Source organism: Xenopus laevis, chromosome 3S (assembly GCF_017654675.1).
Source record: "Xenopus laevis strain J_2021 chromosome 3S, Xenopus_laevis_v10.1, whole genome shotgun sequence".
NCBI classification, from domain to species: Eukaryota; Metazoa; Chordata; class Amphibia; order Anura; family Pipidae; genus Xenopus; species Xenopus laevis.
Genome location: NC_054376.1, coordinates 47,761,083 through 47,783,843, shown reverse-complemented (window position 1 = coordinate 47,783,843; position 22,761 = coordinate 47,761,083). Strand labels below are relative to the sequence as shown.

Here is a 22,761-nt window from a genome sequence, read left to right as displayed (position 1 = left end):
AGTGCAATAATTTCAAGGATTTGCTCACCAGTTTTTTTTTCTGGTTGAATCCATTTTAACAACAGTTCATAAAGCTGGGCATATGCCTCACGAGGACCTTCAGAGTTGTTGTACTTGTATGTCCTGAATCTTTGTCTGAAAGTTTCAGCATTTAGCTCATATCGACGAAATATGGCATCTTTCACACAGTCATAATTCTGTGCATCTCTGGCATTTAAACTGCTGTATGCTTTCTGTGCTTTGCCAGTTAAATACGGAGCAAGACGTATCACCCACTGTTCTTTGGGCCAAACGCACGTTTGAGCAACTCTTTCAAACATGGTGATATAGGATTCAATATCATCATCTGCAGTCAATTTAGTCAGGCGGAGATCTTTAAGACTTGTAGGATTAGGACTCTTTCCAGGATTGCAGTATTTCAGCAAGCTGCTTGTGCTGCATCTGTTGTAGCATCAGCATTTCCTCACGGTGCTCCCGTGCCTCTTGTTGAAATCTCCTTTGCTCCTCTTCTCGCCTTTTAGCCTCATCTTGCCTCCATCTTCGCTCCTCCACCTTGTGCTTCTGATCTGATTCTATTTGTTTCAGAACCATCCATTTCAGAAGTTCATCTAAACCTGAAGGTGGTAAAGATGCAATAGTCTCTGGCATTGTAGGCTGCTCTTCCTTTTCTGTAGAAGCCTTTAAGATATGTGCCTTTGGTTTCACTGTAAGCTCAGCAGTAGCAATTCCCATGGCACCAGAAAGGAGTTCTGCTTCACTTGGAATTTCCTCTTTTCCTTCAGGAGAATCATGTGAAGGGCCTCTGGAAGAAGCATCATCGTCCCGCTTGGACATTCTCGCTTTCCTTGCAGGTTTCTTCCACTCGCCTATTAGTTTTACTCCTTGCTGTGATCTTGTGCTCACTTTTGCACCCTGCTGTGACTTCTGGGTAATTTTTGGGGATTCTCTCCAGGCTTGTCTTTTCCACATCTGTACCCTGGCATTGCCTTATGTGGCACTTTAATATTATCCCACTTCTGACACCATATGTCACTGGGTGCATGTAAGTACAGTAGCCAGGCAGCTCTTCAGTGGAAAGTTTGTGCTTTATTTTTCATGCAAATGAAGAAAATAATGTGCAAAGCTGCAGTATGCTCTTTTCACCAGCAGGAGGTCAGCAATAACCCTGCAAAAAAAAAAAAAAAAAAAAACACACACACACACACACACACACACACACACACACACACACACACACACACACACACACACACACACACACACACACACACACACACACACACACACACACACACACACACACACACACACACCACCACACACACACACACACACACACCACACACACACACCTGAGCTCCAGAACAATCTCTCACAAAGGCTTAACACCCCCAATGATTTCAGTCTGCAGCTTTTATAGCTTCCAGACTGCTCTATGCTGACACCATGTGATCAGCATCTACCCTATAAATATTCATTAGGAGAGGCTGCCCACCCCTTTAGGAAGTGGCTTCTCTGAGAGCTGTAGGTAAGTGCTTTGTACAATAAATGTCACTATTATATATAAAAGTAAACCTTTCCATGCACACTTGTGTCTTAACATACAGCAAAAACAGCTTTCAATATACATTTGTTTTAGCACCATTTACATATACTCTGAACACAGCTGAGTCACATGCTTCAAACAAAGTAGGCCTCAGTTTGTTAACCAAAGCTAAATAACACCCAAAGTATTTACATACATTATACACATAGCTATTTACACAGATTACTGGCCAGCAAAACAAATTAGCATTAACAAACAAAAAAAAATAAATTCACCCCATCACAGAGCTGAACCTCAAAAATCTGAAAACCAATACATCTGCTTACTTTGTTTACTTTTACTGGCTAAACGATGTAGTACTGCAAACAATCTATGGTGTGTACATCGTTTAGCAACATGTAATTTATGACAATGGCTCCCTCAAGTGTTAGTTTAGCTACTATACAGTATTCAGCTTTTAGCTATAAAATCAAGCTATCAATGATTATCAATATTAGTGCAAAAGTAGTGTTTTGTATGACTAGGGGCCCATTTACTAAGGGATGAAGTGAGTTTTCGAATTCCAAAAATTTCGAATTTTGAAGTTATTTTTGGGTACTTCGACCATAGGTCAAATTCGACTTCGATTCGAATTGAAAATACTTCACAAATTCGACCATTCGAAAATCGAAGTACTGTATCTTTAAAAAACTTCGACATTTCGCAACCTTAAACCTGCCGAATTGCTGTTTAGCCTATGGGGGAACCTCCTATAACCTATATGAACGATTCAAAGGATTTCATTGATTTCAATTTAGTGGGAAAAACCTTTGACGTTGACTATCGTATTACACCTATTCGATGATCGAATTTCGAAGTTTTTCACTTCGAAATTCGACCCTTGATAAATCTGCTCCTTATTCAAGGAAAGTCTGATACTGTATAGTCAAATTGCCTACTTGTTGCTGTTGAGTCATCAGTTAGAGCAGAGAATGCTGAGTCTAGTGATTCTGCTGGTTGCTCTCCATCGTTCCCTTTCTTTATGACAATAACAGCTTGTCTATTGTCGCGTGCCTGGCGCAAAATGGCAAGAGCATCATTGTGTGTAACTTCCTTCAATGACTTTCCATTGATGGATAGAACTTTATCTCCTTTCTGGATTGTTCCTTCTTGAGCAGTCAGCCCAGTGGGGAAAACTCTGTGCACCTATGGCAAGAATTAGATATGGTCAGTCAGTGCATATACAGACAGTCAAAAATATATTCATAATTGCCAGGTTGGCATCAAATTGAATAGCCTGTATGAGGGTCACGCATATCCCAAATATTCAGGGCCATCACTCAATTGCTGTATCTTCTAATGTCTGTGTATATCAGACATGAAGTTACATCAGCTAAACGAAACCATTTTTTGTAGACTTTCACTTAACCCTTATAATATTGCTGGCCATCTTTCGTGATTTAGTGGTTCAACACACCACATGTTCATAGGCCAGAGTATAACAAAATGTGGATGATAGAAATGTGGAGCCCTTAAGCATGTCCCCAAGTGTATTAAATTGAGCAGGTCCAGCAAACCAAGGTCCCTGCTGGCTGCTCTACTTATATCAATGATTAAAGGGGAACTCCACAAAAACACAACTTAAGCTTTTTGAAAAGTAAACATAATTTCAAGCAACTTTGCAATATACATCAATTAAGTATGTCGATTTTTGATGATTTTTAATGGTTTGGAACAATTCCCTAAGCCTAGCCCTGTGGTCTCCTGCAGATCTGTCTGACTACTTTGCTGAGCTGGCTGACTACTGTTACTTTGTATCAGCAGCCAGTTGTCCTTAGCCTGTATCCTCCAAACCCCCTGCAATGCATTGTGGGTTATGTAGTTCCTGCATGCTGTCTGTAAGCTGTGGAGAAGTTTTTTTTTGTAACATTGGTGTTTAGTCCCTCCTTCGCTGCCAGGATTTCAAATGATGCAGAAAGAGAGGAACTGTTAAACAGCTGGATTGCAGCATAGAAAATGGCATTTATTTATACTTTTTAAAGAAACAGGTAACTGTGATGAGTATATTAGGGGTTTTTGGGTTATGTGGGCCTCTTTATCAAATTTTGGTTTGAAACCCGGAGTTTCCCTTTAATAAAACATAACACTATACTTTTTTTAAACTATTTTTACACTTTATGCTGGGGATTTTACTGTATTATGCTTTTCAAACAATCTGAAGTAAGTAAGTGAGTCCTTGCTAGACCCTAATAATTACATACACAGAAACATATAGATGGCTGGAGAGAAATGTCTCCTTTCCCCTAAATCTCAGTACAAGTCTAAAATTCTCAGGGAGTGAGCAACATGCAAAGTGGCATCTCATTTAAGGCTTCACCTGCAAATTAAACCCGCAGGTACCGCATCTATGAGATAAAGGTGCTAGCTGTAAGCCCCAGTTGGCAGTAAGAATCTGTTCACCTTTTTTAAACCCTTGAAAAAATAAAATTTTACTTATTTCTCTACAAATCAACTTTAAATTATAATTTATTCAGGTACAATACAATGTAATCCATAAATAATTCTAAGAATGCTCACATGACACTGCCTACTCTCCTCTGTGACAGGCATGAATGTGTACTATGTATACTGTTGATATGGGATGGCATATATTTGTGAAACAGCCACCAAAATATTGTACAGGTATTAGTTCCACTATCTGGAAACCGTTATCCAGAAAACTCTTAATTATGTGAAGGCCATCTCCCATTTTAATCAATTAATTCACATTTTTTTAAAAATATTGTTTTTTCACTGTTGTAATAAAAAAGAACCTTGTACTTGATCCTAACTAAGATATAATTAATCCTTCTTGTGTGAAAAACAAATGTATTGGGTTCAATTAATGTTTAAATTATGTTTTAGTAGACTTCAGGTATGGAGATCCAAATTATGGAAAGATCTGTTATCTGGAAAACCCCATGTCCTTAGCATTCTGGGTAACAGGTCCCAACTGAACTGAAGTAACAAAATACGATAGTGAGGAGATGAAATGTGTTCAATCATTATTTTATCCCAGGTTTAACAGTAGGACAAGCAGTAAATAATCAATATTTGGACATATCCAACAACTATATAATGAAACATACAGTTATAGTTTTGTTCTCCAAATCAAGTCCTCCTGCAAGACTGAATCCAAGGCCAGTATCCTCTTCCTTATGCAAAACTACAACATGGATGTCATCAAATTGCTGGACAAAGGAAAAGTACATAATTAGAAAACCAACAGCAAAGGACATACAGTAAAGTTATATCCTTCCCGATGGGAAATGCAAACAGGTAGTGGGAGACCCAAATTGAATTAATGCATGCTTTGCTAAAGGGGAAGACTAAAGCAAGAGGTCATATCCTGTTTATAAGGTGGAAGGATAAGGGGCAAATTCAGGATGCAGTATGATGGAATGGATGATGCATGCTCACAATAACCTCCCAGGAGAAATAGGAAATTTCTGAATGGGGAGGGAACACTGTAGTCTAGTTCAGTTCATGGATTTAGGCTCATCCAGTGTTGGACTGGCCCACCGGGATACCAGGAAAACTCCCGGTGGGCCCAGGTGTCAGTGGTTCCTCATGTTGCTAAACATTTGGCCTATTTCATGGACATTCCTTATTTCTATGAGAACAAAGAGACTAAATAGATGGAATAATAGATTATAATATGTAAAGAAAAAATTCTAGAAGGTTGAGTGAGGAGAGGAAGAAAATAATACTGAGAGTGGGCCCCTGGTCTAAAGTTTTTTGGTGGGCCTCTGGTGTCCAAGTCCAACACTGGGCTCATCTCTTTGTATATCTGACATCAGAATTTCATAGTTACTGTGCAGGGATTAGAGCAGGGACGCCCAACCTTTATAACCCATGAGCGACATTCAATGTAAAAAATGGTTGGGGAGCAACACAAGCATAAAAAAGGGGGCAATAAGGGCTGTTATTGGCTATTTGGTAGCCCCATGTGGACTAGCGGCCTACAGGAGACTCTGTTTTGCAGTACACTTGGTTTTTATGCAACCAAAACTTGCCTCCATGCCAGGAATTCAAAAATAAGCTCCTGCTACTGGGAGCAACAGCCAAAGGGTTGGTGAGCAACATATTGCTTGAGAGCCACTGGTTGGGGGTCAGAGGATATGTATCAAGAACATTCTGAAAAACCCCATAGGGATAAACATTCTCTATTCAGAAACCCCGAGTAATCACTTTGCATTAGAACTGTTCTGGCACAATGTCATAGGGAACCATCCCAGGAATCCCAGGAATAATTGATGTCAGCGGTGCATTATCCCATAAATCCTACTGCTGAATTAGAGTGATTTTATTATTCATAGGTGGTACCTGAAACTGTCTGATATGTTATGTAATAAAATGTGCAGAATTTGTTACAGGACTAATCACCAGTGGCAACCAATCAGCAGGTAGTATTTACTGGTCATCTATTTAAAAATAAAAATATTTCTTATTGGTTGGTTACTGCACCTGGGCAAACTGGGTGTCTTTTATTTCAAAGGGGATATATTGTTTTAAATACTTACAACAATTAAAGAAAATGAAAATCATCAGCTTCTAAATATCTTTCTACCTAAGTATAAATGCTTTCCAGTTGCAGAATATGACTATGAATCCAATCCTCTGTGTTTCGCTAGTGAGCCTCTCTCTCTCTCTCTCTCTCTCTCTCTCTCTCTCTCTCTCTCTCTCTCTCTCGCAGATCTCTACTTCTTTCTCCCTAATAAAAAGCCTGGAATTATTTTTGATAGTACTACATTGGTGTTCCTGAGGAAATGCATAGGTGGGTATGAAAGCTTGCATAAAAACAAATATGGTGTATAGAGGTGTAAATCCATCTCTGGCAGGAAAAGGTGGTTGTGCTCACTAAGCAGCCCTGTGTATGAATTAGACCACCCATTTGGAACCCATGATGAAATGGGAAGATTGGAACAGTAAATTCACTTTCTCATAAGGAAAATGTGTTTTGTGTAGGTGCACACCATATTACACACAACTTGCTTTGTGTTACTCATGCCTTTGAACTGCCAGGTGCAGACTGAAGATTTCCCTGAGGAGGGTCTGAAAGTGCATTTGTATAGTGTGTTTATTACTGTTGTACAGATGTAATAACTGAAAACAAAAGTATTGAGATAAAGTACAAGGGGCTACTTCAGACTTGCTGGAAGAAAGTATGGGGACCTGTAACAAGCAGATTCTTGTATTTGACAACAGTTACACAAAATATATAAAAAATACATCTGATTTATATCAAATTATTCATAAAACAACAATAAAAACCCTTTAATATCTCCAACCAAAGACTATTGTGTATAGTGAAGAATGTCATTCTAAGCAACTTTCCAACATAGTTTTAATAAAAATGTTCAAAAGTACTGTAAAAATAACTGTTTTTAAAAGCAATATGTCAGCATTCCAGGCTGTATCTAGATGGCCATGCACTGATGTCATCACGCCGCACCGTGGGAGTGATGTCATCGCACCAAAAACTTGAGAAAATTAAAAATAAAAGGATCACCAAGACACGGGTTTAATATCTGAAAATAGGTTGCACTTCTTGGCATTCCTGGTTTTTACTTAATTCTTTATTATAGTTTATTGGACTTTTGACCCTCTGTTTTGTTCATGACCATGACCGATTGCCGGCTGCATTTGAACCTTTTGCCTGAAACATGACTAAGATCCTTCTTGACCCCTTGTTTACCACAAATGGACTTTATACCTAGTGCTTCCTCCTTGACCTAGACTTCTCCGCAAATTTAGCCATGAGGCCCTGATACTGACATCTGCTACATTGAGTCAAATCCAGATAACAGAATGTGTTAGTGATACTATCATGGGAAAACATGTTTTTTCCAAAACACATCAGTTAATAGTGCTGCTCCAGCAGAATTCTGCACTGAAATCCATTTCTCAAAAGAGCAAACAGATTTTTTTATATTGCATGTTGAAATTTGACATCTGACATATTTCCAGTTTCCCAGCTGCCCCAGTCATGTGACTTTAGGATTGAACTACTTTCTGACAGGCTGTAATTTCTTTTACTTAATGTAACTGAATCAGTCTCAGTGGGACTTGGCTTTTACTATTGAGTGCTGTTCTTAGATCTACCAGGCAGCTGTTATCTTGTTACCTTCCCATTTTTCTGTTGTTAGGCTGCTGGGGGGGGGGTGGTGATATCACTCCAACTTGCAGTACAGCAGTATCAGAGCACAAGTCACATGACCGGGGGCAGCTGGGAAAGTGACAATATGTCTAGTCCCATGTCAGATTTCAAAACTGAATATAACAAAATGTGTTTGGTCTTTTGAGAAATGGATTTCAGTGCAGAATTCTGCTGGAGCAGAACTATTGAACTATTTTTTTGAAAAAAAAAAAAACATGTTTTCCCATAACTGTATTCCTTTAATAAAAATATATAAAGGAACGTTGCTGAGAGTTAAATCTTCTTTCATGATGGAAAAAGCAATATTTTGGGTAAAGTCCTCTTTTATGAACTCTGAAGGGCCTGATAACTGCTTTATAAATTAACAGTCCCAAACAATGAATTAAATATGTATGGCAGCAGACTAGTTAGTACATACCGTAATAAAGAAACGTATGAAGCTTTACCTGCTTTTTAGTGTAGACTATAAAACATTGCATTCCAAAAGATGCATATCCATTGTCCTTAGTATTAACTGAAGCAACAAAATATGTATATTCTTCTCACAAATGCAATCATTCTGTTGTTAAATAGGAATTAAAAAAAAAAAAAGAACTACAGACCTTCAGTGTTTCTTCATCTAGCCCTTTGACTTCCTCTATCAGTGCAGTTAATTCTTCTCTTGGGAGCAGAGATATGACAGACTGGCCAGCAGGCACTGAATGCAATGCAAGTGACTGTTCTCGGACATCCTCCTCCTTCTCCTTTTCTGGTTGTCCTGCTCCGTACTCTCTTAATTCAGACAAGCTATAAAAACCGAGAAAGTTTTAGATTAAAACTTTTTAGAGGTTTTAACTTTTTAGCATTTAGAAGTTGCTGTTGTTTTCTGCTTGAAAGCTTTGATTAGTGACCAAACCTTGTAAAGAGAAACCAACATGTAGATATAGCCATGAACTTTATTTCTTTGATAACGAATAAAAGAAAAAAGCACTGGCCAAATCATCCATGGAGAGCACTCAATTTAATATCAACAAGGCTTTATTAAAACACACATAGAGATAACAACCGGCACGGCAATGGGTGTTCAAAACTTACGCATTACGTGCCTTGATACTCGGCACTTCCTCAGAGTTAATTAAATATCACATGTCTCAGTGTTTAAATAGTGTCACAAGTACATACTACTCATTATTAAAAGGCAAAGTGTCCATAAAAAATCACACGTGAAATAAGTAAATAAAGATCACTGATCATATTACACAATAAGATAAGATAATAATAAGTATTAGTTCATCTTGTATATTTTAATATAGGAGCTTGAGTATTTAGCTTAACTTTATAATTAACATGACTATACTGTCCAGACATACAGAATGGGCTATGTAAACTACACACATGAACCAATATAAGCAAATAAGTATGCATCACCTTCTCCTACTAAATATGCAGATAAGGTACAGTGCACAACCATAATATATTATCTATTTAACTACTCTTTCCTTTCCTTAGAGCAGGGTTTAAGTGCAGGGTTCCCAGTGTACCAGAACAATATTGCTAAGTTCAGGTGCTCAGCTATTTGGGACCAAAGCACCTTGGTTATACATGCACAACAATATATAGGAAAGCATTGGTCTGATTTTAGGGCGTAGCAGTGAAGAAATGTGCCCACCAGCATCAGCATCATATGTAACATTAAAGGACATGTAAACCCCCTCCAGTCTTTGAAATCTTTAGATAACTCTGGTTGTTAAAAGTTTAACAGTTAGGCTGCAGAATCCCCTTAATCACTTAGAATTCCTTCTACTCCTCTAACCTACTCGCCCCCCTCCCTCAGGAATTTGTTTTGGCTGTTGACTTATGAGCATGCTCAGTTCTTCTCAGCTCAGATTACTTAACACACCCTCTAATCTAACAGCCAATGAACAGATAGCATTGCTGGTTCCCATAGAAACTCTGCTCTAGCTGTTTGATCCTATTTTTTTCTCCTAACCACCTCTCCTGAGCTCAGCTTATTCATCACAGTGCTCAACCCAATCAGAACTTTTTAGCAAAGTATGTGCCTGTGTAACTTGCATTCTGCATCGCATGAACTTTACAGCATCATGTCTCAATGTGACTGATGATGTGTCATAGGGAAAATGGCCACCGGGTAAAAGCTTCTATTTGTTTTAGAAAAATGTGATGGCCTGGCAAATAGAGGGGGGTATATGCAGTACAAATGATGTGGCGTGGGTGGTGAAGATATGCCCAACTTATATACATGGTAGGAAAATGTTGCCTTTACATGTCCTTTAAGTACAAAGAACTTATGTCATTATATAAAGAGTCAAAGAACGAAGCACTGAGGAGGCCAGTTGTTAAAAATCTTTAAAAAGTCAAGATTTATTCAAAAATTAATTTAATATCTCCATAATTACAGCAGCAAAACACACACTTAGGCTTCCCGCTTGATGCGTTTCGTGGCTCCCTGCCATTTCATCAGAAGCTCGGAGTCTTGTATGGTAAAGATTTTTAACAACTGGCCTCCTCGTTGCTCCGTTCTATGAATCTAATATGGACAAGACATCACTGCAGAGGATGGCAGTGCATGTGCAGCACGCTGAAGCCAGTTAAGCTATTTGTTAGGGATTATATAAAGAGTGTTAGTTATTTTAGTGTGTGTGCATTTCAGGTGTGACATGACTTCCTGGATCTGTCTTCTCTTTGATAAAGACTGTATGTAGTTCAGTGGAATGCACGTGTGCCTTTTTTTGTTATAATGCTCTTCAAAATATGGAAAGTGCTTATGTATTTGATTATTTGCATTCCAGAATAGGTTACACAATTACTTACTTTACAGAAAATCCAGTGTCTAAATGGTGGCTTTCAGTCTTAGGGCTGGATGGGACCTCATCTACAAGGTAAGATTCACTCTGCCAGGGATTTGTGACTTGTAGCTGTGGAGACTGAGGGAAGCACAGCAATGACTTCATTAAAGCAGAGGAGACCTGGTTGCTGATGGAATAGATCTTACTATTGTTTTCATTTGTCTTCAGAACATCAGAAGGTGTAGTGGCACCCAACGGGAAGCTCCTAGATCTCTGGCTCAGAGTCTTGCATGGTATGAGTTCACTGAACTCAGAAGACAGAAACTGAGGTTCATTACTAGTACTGCTGCTCCTTCGCATGCCCTGGAAACAGGATTTTGGTGGTGACTGAGACAGCTCTGGTTCTTTTTTTTCAGGAGACTTTGGAATAGCCAAATGGGGCTGTATAGCTTCAGGAATTTCAGCTGGGCTCACGGTCACATTGTTCAAACAGACTGTCACACTTTCTACTTCTTGTTTGTTAAAGGGCTTGTCATTCGGTGCTGAAGATGTAACATTCCCCCTGTCACTTATTTTTCCAACTGGTGGAGGTGTGCTGAATGTCTCAAAGGAATTTATCTTTTGCTTAATTGATGATGTTCGACTTGAAGTTTGTGGTTTAACATTGTTATGAATCTCTTTGTATTTATCCATAGATGTGCTATCAGTTGGCTGTTTATCTACATTCTTATACCCCTTCAGACTTTGCCGGAACCAGGTTGGCTTGGGAGCAACTGGTGGACCCTTTTTGTAGTTACTCATTTCTTGAGGACTGCACATTTGAGAGTCCTCACATGCAGAATCTCTTCTGAGTTTCTCTGTATTGCCACCCGCCGTACTAATGCTACTTTCTAGATCCATTAAGTTCTGGCCTTCGTTTATGAGGGGACTAAACAAATTTTTGATGCAATCAGAGATTCTGACCCACGGATCTTCACTTGTTGTGTCAAAGCTGTAGTCAACAGGTGCCTGCCTCCTAAGTAGCGGTCGGCGGTTTGATACAGGATTTCCTAGGGAAAACAAAGAACAATAAATTTATTTTAATTACATCTGTCTACCTAATCTACCTGGGGATCTGGATACGGCTATTAACTTTTGAATCAATAGCTGTGCTTAGATAAAAATATTCTGCTGTAATAAGCTCTGTAATCTCCTCCAAACATCAATGCCATATTTTAAGCACTTTATAGGCAGTCCCCTGTTGTGATTTCCATCCCTGAATTCCTCCGTAAGGAACCTTATCTCAATCTCTTCAAGAAAAACGAAGAGTCTGCCTTTTGGAGCACTAGAACATTAGCCTAATCCTGTGCCTGCTGACTGTGCCTTACCTTGTGCACTTTTTCATCGCCTGTATGTTAGCCTCCCATCCACTCAGACTGTAAGATCTATGGGGCAGGAACCTCCTTCCCACTTTGAGGCAAATTTACTAATCTCCGAAAATTCGCCAGGCGTAGATTCACCAGAACAAAGCTAATTCACTAAAATAAGAAGTTGCGTCCAGGGTGACGAACGCTGGTGAAGTTGCGGTAGCGTTACTGCGCCAAGCCAACTGAAGTTGCGCTAGCGTTGCCTAATTTGCATACGGCGGGAAGTTAAAGTTGAATGGACGTATATGTTGCAGCAAATACATTACACTACACAAGCCCAGGAAACCTTAATAAAGGAAAATACTGTATATATATATATATATATATATATATATATATATATATATATATATATAGGAAGACAAATGAACAGCAACACCGAGGTATTCATGAAATACCTCGGTGTTGCTGGTCATTTGTCTTCATATCTGATTTCCTTACCTTGCACCCGAGTTGAAACACAAAGAGCAGAGTGCTGCCCACATGGACTCATATATATATATATATATATATATATATATATATATATATATATATATATATATATATATGAAGAAGCTCGCACTCTCAGGACTTATCACATCAAAGGCTTGAGTGCGAGCCGAAACGTTAGTCGTTTTGTTTTTGAATAAACACTTTTTTTGATGTGATAAGTCCTGAGAGTGCGAGCTTCTTCATTCATCTATATATATATATATATATATATATATATATATATATATATATATATATATATATAGATAGAGCAAAGAAATCTGCACTCATAGGTCTTTTGTGAAGAAAAAAATGGGTTTTTTCAATGTTTCGGCTCTTAGACTCGAGCCGTCATCAGGAAGGGCTTGAGTCTAAGAGCCGAAACGTTGAATAAACCCATTTTTTTCTTCACAAAAGACCTATGAGTGCTGATTTCTTTGCTCTATTGATTTTGATTTATGTTCCAGCACCTAGGCATTTCCATTGTTTTCTTAGTGCACCTATCCAGTAGTTTGTGTATATATATATATATATATATATATATATATATATATATATCCCAATGAGTATCCGCACTCCAAGGCTGCTGTTAATAGCGGGGTGCACGGTAATTGTGTATGTATCAATTATTTTCAGACCAGCACTCCCTTTAAAAACTTGGTAATTTTATTATCGCATAGTATCAAATGCCCACGGGCATGCCCTCCTTCAGACCATCAAAAACTCATATTTCTAATCCTTACAAGTTTTCAATCTCACCCTGCCCTGTGTACCCATATCCCCCAGAACCTGCATATGGGATATATATATGGGGAAATTGTGCCCCTTATACTGTTCCTTGCCCTTTGAATTATATGTGGTCATGGGAATAGTGGCCTAGTATATCTCTGTAGCAATGCCATTGAAAGCAGAAAGGAAATCTTTCCTACACACCTTGCGAACCCCCATAATAATTGTCTGAGTTTTTTTTTTTATATATAAAAAGTTTTGGGAAGAAATGCAAAGTTGAAAAAGAAAATCATCACTTCTGAAAAGCATGAACTGGTACAGTTACAATACTAATTGAGGCTTTTACATTTTTCTATTAAATTACTACATGAATCCATTTGGCACAAAAACATCTACAAGCAGTTGACATGTAAAATGTATTCATACATTTGATCTCCATTAAATAGGTAGCAAATAATATGCATATGACTCGTGTTTGCAAAGCAGAACCTTCCTTCTCTTTATATGTTTTATGTGGGAGGTGTCATAATGCATGTATCCCTGTTTTATAGCATTTTCTCACACCTTAGTAGGGGGAGACCATCTTCTCCAGTCCTGCCAGGAGTGTAGAGTTAGTGTACAATCAGTTGAATGTAACCTGTGCAATTTGTTTAAAACCCTGCAACCTCTGTAGAGCTCTCTAGAGCACAATGGTTTAACAGAACATACATTATGGCAGCTCCCAGCCTTTGCAGGTTCAACAAAAGCTGGAAATGTGCAGGTTGCACATCCATGATTTAGCAAATAACAAATAATGAAACAATATAACATTTCATTATTTCTTTTTACTTCTTCATTTTCCTCCAATTTTGGGGATCAATTGGGGAGATCATTTCCCCCTCTTTTCTATCCTAAAACCAGTGGTCAGGTCTGGACAACTTGCACAAGGGACTCTCAAATACATACCTGTGTCGGGGTGCTTATCTGGCTCAGCAGCACTTGTGTATGAGCACCCGCTGGTTGATGAGGATGTGTCTAATATGCTCTTGCTTGTCATTTGCTGGTTTCCCTTTAGCTGTAAGTTTCCTGTTTCCTGTGAAACAATGCATATATGTCAAAGACTGCAACATTATAAAACCCACAAAACTCTGAGGATACTGTAATGTTTGCCCAAGCATTCTCACACTATACTGTATCCTTTTCAAATTCAAATTATCAATAGATTCCAAGCTGAAGGCACCAATAAAGCTGGGTGTACATGAAAAAAATCCACTTGTTTGTAGAATTCACCAAACTGATCTCTGCCTAGCTTTGGTTATTGGGTCAAATTGGGCTTATCTGATAATTTAGCCCATCATTATATCTATAGAAACAAGTCAAATCAACTGGACTTGCTGTGTTTTTTTCCTTGAAGACGTTTCACCAGTCATCCAACTGGCTTTCTCAATTCAGGATTATGATAAACAGATTATGCTGATTATAGCAACATTCCAAAAGGATATATATTCTCGAAGGAAGATTTACAAGTTTTTCTGAATTGAGAAAGTCAGTTGGATGACTGGTGAAACGTCTTCAAGGAAAAAAAAAACACATCAAGTCCAGTTGATTTTACTTATTTCTATAAATATACCATGACCTGGATGAATGTGAATCTTCCCATCATTCAATGGTCAGTTAAAATAGAGGGCCATGCAGATTTATAAGGCAAGTTGTAGTTTTCATCCAAGGGAATTTTTAAACCTTTCTGATATCTGGCCGATCATTCACCAGATATCAGGCAACAAGCCCCATCCATAGGCTACTAAGCACGGTGGCTGCAAATGGTCAAGCTATCAAATGGGAACTTGTGCGCTTTAGATGAAGAGCGGTGTTAAGTAAGAAAACCTGAAACCTATGCCACATATCTCAGAAAGATTGCACTTGGTCTCACCGACCCCCTTTTCACTTGAACCAAGTCTAGTAACCCGAGCAGCCATACAGATGTTTGATTTGAAACAAGTGACCAGTAAATACTACAATACACAATTATATTTGTGTGTGTTAACTTTTAGAATAAAATTCTATGTATTTTATCATATAAGTATTGTATATGAATTCCTTTAGTCTACCCAGCGGCAGGATATTCATGGATGAACTGTTTACTTGCTTAGAACTTGAAGTTTATTAATGTGACAAATAAGAAGATACTTTGTCTAAACCATGAAGGTTCAACTCTGTCCTGTCACTACTGTAATATGTACTGTAGCTGCCAGCAGCTGGAGGGACACAGGTTGTAAATAGTTAATAAACGTTTAGGTTGTCATGTTATAACAAAGTGGATGGTGTGGTTTTTTTTTATACTGATGATATGAAGGCAAACTCATACTTCCTCTATTTAACCACATCCTGAATTTCTTCAGTTTCTACAAATATGTTTTTTTCTAAAAGAAATCATTGTGATTAAAGAAGACTAATGTGCTGCTTTCTTGCTTAGCCCCCATTCTGACAGCTCTGGTTAATATAGAGTTCAGCCAAACAGCACATTGTTTCAAACTGCTGCATAATTCCCTGCTTGCTCTATAGCTTTCTCATTTTAGAGCATGAGTTTTATAGCCGTTCAGCTAGGAAAACAATGATTCAATTTTTTTTTTTGTAAATTTCATCATCTGTATTCGCTTACAGAATGAGCAATATAAATATAGTAGGGTTCTGGTATTTTTCTTTGCTTTATTTATGTGTTCCCATGTGATGTTAACATTTTTATAATAAATGATTTGGTATAAATTATTAAAATTATTACAAATCTGCAGGCAAAGACATGAAATATTCCTTTTAGTGAAAATTATGTAAGCCATAAAGTAAGCATGCAACAGACATGGTTACATTTGGACAGGCAAGTAAATGACCCTAATGCCTTTCTGCAGATTACTTGTGAGACCTCTATAATGCCAAAGCTCAATTTTAAAATCGGTTCAGGGGAAAAAAGTATGATCTCCCCCAATGCATGAATAGTTTACTCTCTAGGGTCTTCTGTGCAACATAACATGTTCATTGGGTGCACAAATATTTTGCCTGAAGGGATAGGCCAGGGCCTGGAAGGTAAAGGTATGGGGCTTGGACAACCACTACCATTGGGAAAAACATTGTTGTGTTAGTAATTGATTTATGTATAATATGCAAGAGCCATGAAAAAGCTTGTAAAATAAATAGTCACATGACTGAAGATTGTATATTATACAATATAATGTACTTCCAATTTCAAAATTTAAGATATAAGAAGCCGGATAGAGTTCCGTCACCTATGGCTTTATGACTTAATACAATTAAGAAACAAATTATTTGTAATATCTTTGTCATTTAAAACAATGGGGCATTATTTCTCACCCAGTGTGGCCTATGGTATAAACTATAGAATTCTGTTTGTGGTTTTTATATTTGCGTTGTAAGTTGATCCAGAGAAAGGGAAAAAATTTGGAACCATCTGTGTATAAGGGTGGTGACACGCTATGATTCCGGGGAGATTAGTCGCCCAGCGACAAATCTTCTCTTCTTCGGGCAACTAATCTGTCAGGGAGCCGGGAGCTCCCTCCAGGGAGGTTGTCTGGATCAAGGAGGAAGCCCTCTTGAGGGAACAAGGTCGCGGTATCCAAAGGGTTAAACGGAGAATAGTCAGGATCAGGCAAGAGTTCACAGGCAGGCAGAATACAATCAAAGTCCAAAGTCCAGGCAAAGGGTCAGGATACAAGGCAGGAACAATATTAGGCAATAAGGCACACAGGAAACCCAGGATATGCTTCAGGAAAGTAATCCTATTCTTGGGCGCCATTCTGGCGTCTAGTTGGAGTTTTTATTTTCAAATTTGGCGCCATTCTGACGTCATTGACGCACTTGCGCCGACGTCGGCGCGCTGACGTCATCGCCCGGCGCCGCTACCCACGTGGCGGCCATGGGCGCCGCCATTTTGGGAGCGACGCCGGCGAAGATGGACGCGCCGCCCGGAGCTCCTGGGCCTGCTCCGGGCGGCGATCGTTACAGTACCCCCCCCCTCACGGGGGGCCTCTGGACCACCAGGACTTGGCTTCTGGGGAAACTTGGAATGGAACTCCCTCACCAGACGAGGAGCGTGAACATCACGGTGTCCTTCCCAGGAGCATTCTTCAGGGCCAAAGCCCTTCCACTGAATGAGGTACTGAAGGGACCCTCTGGAGATTCTGGAGTCTAGGATTTTCTCCACCTCGTACTCGAGTTGACCCTCCACTGAGATGGCAGGAGGAGGAGACTGACCGCCAGAGAACCGGTTGGTGATGGCGGGTTTCACCAGAGACACGTGGAACACGTTGGGGATTCTCATCTCTGGTGGAAGCTGGAGTCTGACAGCCACAGGGTTGATTATCTCCAAGATGGGAAATGGTCCCACGAATTTTGGACCCAACTTGGGAGATGGTATCTTCAACCGGATATTCCTGGAAGAGAGCCAGACATTATCACCCACCTTGTAGAGAGGAGAGGATCTTCGACGACGATCCGCGAAAGTCTTATGAACAAGAGCACTCTTCTCTAGGTTCAACTTGGTCGCAGCCCAAATAGCAGACATATGGGCTGCGGAGTCGTCAGCAGCCGGGACGTCAGATAGCACAAAGTCTTGGGGAAAAGCTTGAGGATGCTGACCATACACCGACATGAACGGAGACCTTCCTGTAGAGGAATGACAAGCATTATTATGAGCGAATTCCGCCCATGGGAGGAGATCAGACCAGTCATCCTGGCAGAGGGATACGTGGTTCCTCAGGAACTGCTCCAGGGCTTGGTTGACACGTTCAGCTGCCCCATTCGTTTGCGGGTGGTATGCAGATGAAAACTGAAGAACAATTCCCAGGTCTTTGCATAAGGAACGCCAGAACTTGGCAGTAAACTGGGTGCCTCTATCGGAGACGATCTCCACCGGGAAACCATGCAGGCGGAAGATGTACTGGATAAAAAGCTGGGACAACTCCACCGCAGAGGGCAACTTCTTCAGAGGGATGAAATGGGCCATTTTGGAGAAGCGATCAATAACAACCCAGATCACAGTATTCCCACCGGAGGGAGGAAGTTCGACAATAAAGTCCATAGAGAGGTGCGTCCATGGACGAGAGGGTACCGGCAAAGGCTGTAACAACCCACTGGGGCGGGAATGGCTAGGCTTAGAAGTGGCGCAGACATTACAAGCAGCCACAAAGTCCTTTACATCCTTGCGGATATCAGGCCACCAGACTAGACGCCTCAAGAGTTCAAGGGTCTTAGCCGAACCAGGATGTCCAGCTTGCCTGGAGCAGTGGGTTTGTTGCAGGATGGCCAGGCGAAGTTCTGGAGGGACGAAGGCCATGCCAATCGGAGTATCTTGAGGAGCCGAGGACTGCCCAGCCAGAATCTGGTCGGCAAATTGGGGATACAGAGAGGCAATGATCTTGACTGGTGGAATGATTGGTTCCTGTCTCTCAGGGTCACGGTCCACTGGAGTGAAGCTACGAGACAAGGCGTCGGCCTTCAGATTTTTGGAACCTGGGCGATAAGTCAAAACAAAGTTAAATCGGGAAAAGAAAAGGGCCCACCTGGCTTGTCTGGGATTTAGCCTCTTGAGGGACTGTATGAACTCCAGATTCTTGTGATCAGTGAAAATCTGGACAGGAATTTCAGAACCCTCCAGGAGGTGACGCCATTCTTCAAGGGCAAGCTTGACTGCCAAGAGTTCTCGATTCCCGACGTCATAGTTCTGCTCTGCGGATGAGAACTTCTTGGAGAAAAACGCACAGGGGTGCAATTTTCCATCAGAGGAATGTCTCTGAGACAGGATAGCTCCGGCTCCGACTTCAGAAGCATCAACTTCGATGCAGAAGGGTAGTGCAGGATTGGGATGTCGAAGAACAGGAGCGGACGTGAAGGCCTCTTTCAAGGACTGAAAGGCTTCTATAGCAGATGGAGGCCACAGGCTGGGTTTACCCCCTTTTCGGATGAGGGCCAGGATAGGTGCAATGCGGGAAGAGAACCCCCGGATGAACTGTCGATAATAATTAGCAAATCCGATGAATCTCTGGATTGCTTTGGTACTCAGTGGGAGAGGCCACTCCTGGATGGCCGACACTTTCACGGGGTCCATCTCAAATCCCTCTGGAGAGATAATGTATCCTAGGAAGGGGATCTTGGATACCTCGAAAACACACTTCTCCAACTTGGCGAAGAGAGAGTTCTTCCTCAGACGAGAGAGTACCTCCTTCACCTGGGAGCGATGACTTTCAAGGTCCTTGGAAAAGATCAGGATGTCGTCCAAGTATACGACTACGAACCTTCCTAGGAGATCTCGGAACACATCATTCACAAACTCCTGGAAGACGGCAGGGGCATTGCATAGGCCGAAGGGCATAACGAGATATTCATAGTGCCCATCCCGAGTGTTGAATGCCGTCTTCCATTCGTCACCCTCCCGGATGCGAATGAGGTTGTAGGCCCCCCGGAGATCCAACTTGGAGAAAATCTTGGCCCCTTTCAGCTGGTCAAAGAGCTCGGCAATCAGGGGCAGAGGGTATCTGTTTTTCACGGTGATCTTATTCAGACCCCGATAGTCTATACAAGGCCGAAGGCCTCCGTCCTTCTTCTCCACGAAGAAGAACCCAGCCCCTGCAGGAGAGGTAGAAGGGCGGATAAACCCCCGCTGGAGATTTTCTTGGATGTACTCCTTCATAGCGGTAGTCTCTGCAGGAGAGAGAGGGTAGGTGCGCCCTCTGGGGGGCATAGCTCCAGGCAGGAGTTCAACCGGACAGTCGTAGGAGCGATGTGGGGGAAGGAACTCTGCAGACTTTTTACAAAACACATCGGAAAATCCCTTGTAAGTGGAGGGCAAAGTCTTTAATTCCGCAGAGGAGACATTCACCTTCTCGAGGGGTTTTGGCGGAAGGCAATGTTGCAGGCAAAATAAACTCCAACGAGAGATCTGCCCAGTGGACCAGTCTATGGTGGGGTTATGCAGACGTAACCATGGAAGACCCAATATCACTGGAGTAGAAGGACAGGGGATGATGAAGAATGAAAGTTTTTCTTGATGCAGCGCCCCAACTTGTACAGATAGTTCCGCCGTGAACTTTGTGACGAATTCAAACTCCAGGGGTTTGTCATCTATGGCAGTAATTCGCAGGGGAGAAGACAATGGAAGCAGAGGAATCTTCATGCGTTCGGCAAAAAAGGCATCCATGAAATTGCCATCCGCTCCGGAGTCGAGGAAGGCCCTTTCGAAGATAGACTTACTTGCCAGGTGAATCTGCAAAGGAAGGAGAAGCCTGCGTGAATTTTCTTGATACTTCTCCAGAGAACCTCGAGTGATGCCCCCTACATAAGAAACCTGAGACATACCTCGGGGTACAAAACTCTTGGCTTTGGCAGGACAGGCGTTGGCAAAATGGGAATGCCCACCACAGTATAAACAGAGACCTGCCATACGTCTTCGGAGTCTTTCCTGCTCGGAGAGGCGAGTCTTTCCTACTTGCATGGGTTCCTCCAAGGGAGACATCGACACATGGGTCACAGGAACAGCGGGTGTTTGCAGAATCGGCCTTTGAAAGCGAGGGGCCAACATGGGAGAAAATCGTCTACTGCGCTCTCTCTCCACCTGGTGCTCTCTGAGACGAGTGTCCACCTTAATGGATAGAGCAATCAACCCTTCCAGGGTGTCAGGAGTCTCTCTGGAGACGAGATCATCTTTGATGCGAATGGATAGGCCTTGGTAGTATACAGCCTTGTAAGCGTCATCACACCAGGAAGTCTCCGCCATCAGTGTTCGGAAGTCTATAGCATACTCATTGACACTGCGGCTTCCTTGCCGGAGCTGCAAGAGACGGGCAGGGGCGTTCGTAACCCGACCTGGAGCATCAAAGACTATACGAAAAGCTTGGAGAAAGTCTTTAACATCAAAAGTCAGCGGGGAATTCTTCTCCCAAAGAGACGTTGCCCACTCCAGTGGCTTGCCTTCCAATCGAGACATCACATACCCCACCTTGGAACGCTCGCTTGGAAACTGTGTGGGTTGGAACTCAAATTGAATTTGGCATTGCGTGGCAAATCCCCTGCAGGCTTGTGGGTCCCCACTGAAACGAGGGGGAGGTGGAATGCGAGGCTCACCTGTCGGGTAGCTTGTGTTCGTGGGGGCTGCCGCCATGGGGGGATCCCCAGTAGGTGGAGCAGTGGAGGACGCAGAAGGCACTTGAGCCAGCAGGACATCGAGTGCTTGCCCAATGCGAACCTGCTGGTTTTCGTAGTCCTCCATGCGGGATGCCAGTCCGCGGAGCGCTCGTCCGACATGAGGTGTGGCTTCCTCAGAAGGATCCAGGGCCCAAGAATAATGTCAGGGAGCCGGGAGCTCCCTCCAGGGAGGTTGTCTGGATCAAGGAGGAAGCCCTCTTGAGGGAACAAGGTCGCGGTATCCAAAGGGTTAAACGGAGAATAGTCAGGATCAGGCAAGAGTTCACAGGCAGGCAGAATACAATCAAAGTCCAAAGTCCAGGCAAAGGGTCAGGATACAAGGCAGGAACAATATTAGGCAATAAGGCACACAGGAAACCCAGGATATGCTTCAGGAAAGTAATCCTATTCTTGGGCGCCATTCTGGCGTCTAGTTGGAGTTTTTATTTTCAAATTTGGCGCCATTCTGACGTCATTGACGCACTTGCGCCGACGTCGGCGCGCTGACGTCATCGCCCGGCGCCGCTACCCACGTGGCGGCCATGGGCGCCGCCATTTTGGGAGCGACGCCGGCGAAGATGGACGCGCCGCCCGGAGCTCCTGGGCCTGCTCCGGGCGGCGATCGTTACATAATCTCCTTGAAAATCCTTCCCACACTCTGAGCGGTTCGTTTTCCAAAGTGACCCAAAGTTTCCTTGTGAGGCAATTTCCAGCGACTTCGGAAAACAAAGTGCTCCGAGTGCCATCCTGCTGGCGATTTACATTCTAGCCAGCGGGAAGGCTTTTCGGGGAGATTAGTCGTCCGAAGAAGAGGAGATTTGTCGGTGGGCGACCAAATTGATTTTCAGGAATGCTAGGCATTATGGCATCTTTCTTCAGTACATGTGCTTGGTATGGCCATTCTAGCATGGTCATATTAATTATCATCAATATTACATATCATTACATATCATTTGCCCGAAGCCTACCCCTGATCTATATTAAAAATGCCCATGTTCTTAAAAATGGCAATTCATAAGAATGACATTTAATAACTGAAGTTGTATGCCCTACTCTTCTGGCTGTATTAATTGCAAATATGTATACACTATACTGTTGATACTTCATGTTCCTTGAACATATGCTGCTTACAACTAGACCTCACCTGGAATTAAAATGATGCAGTGTGTGTGTTAGTTAGGAAATACTGTTACAGAACTAACATATGGAGGGCACAGCTAGATATTTGGCAGCAGAAGTGAAACAACTTCCCTATGTCTGTCAGCACTTTGCAGAACTTCATGATGGGAACTGCCAACTTGCTACTTTAGCAGGGGCAAAAGGACCGCAAAAAGGCAAAGATTAGATTGAGTTGTTGACTACATCTATTTTACAGTTTAGAGTGAAGTTATTGTCAGCTGTATCATGATTTCTGTTCACAGCCTTGATGTTGCTCAGTTATGGCAGTCTTCCATGTCCTCCTCTAATGACATCACT

The 22,761-nt window shown here is 41.7% G+C and overlaps 1 protein-coding gene across 1 annotated transcript in view; it reads right to left on the bottom strand.

Annotated features, from left to right (window-relative positions):
• Window positions 1-22,761, bottom strand: part of LOC108712315 (pro-interleukin-16-like) — a 72,090-nt gene that overhangs the window by 6,139 nt on the left and 43,190 nt on the right. Inside the window, exons 14-18 of the mRNA XM_041588272.1 lie at window positions 14,065-14,191; window positions 10,536-11,559; window positions 8,327-8,510; window positions 4,654-4,755; window positions 2,485-2,731 (exon numbers count right to left, since the gene is read on the bottom strand). Coding sequence (XP_041444206.1) covers window positions 2,485-2,731; window positions 4,654-4,755; window positions 8,327-8,510; window positions 10,536-11,559; window positions 14,065-14,191 — 1,684 coding nt within the window. The remainder of the gene's footprint in view (window positions 1-2,484; window positions 2,732-4,653; window positions 4,756-8,326; window positions 8,511-10,535; window positions 11,560-14,064; window positions 14,192-22,761) is intronic.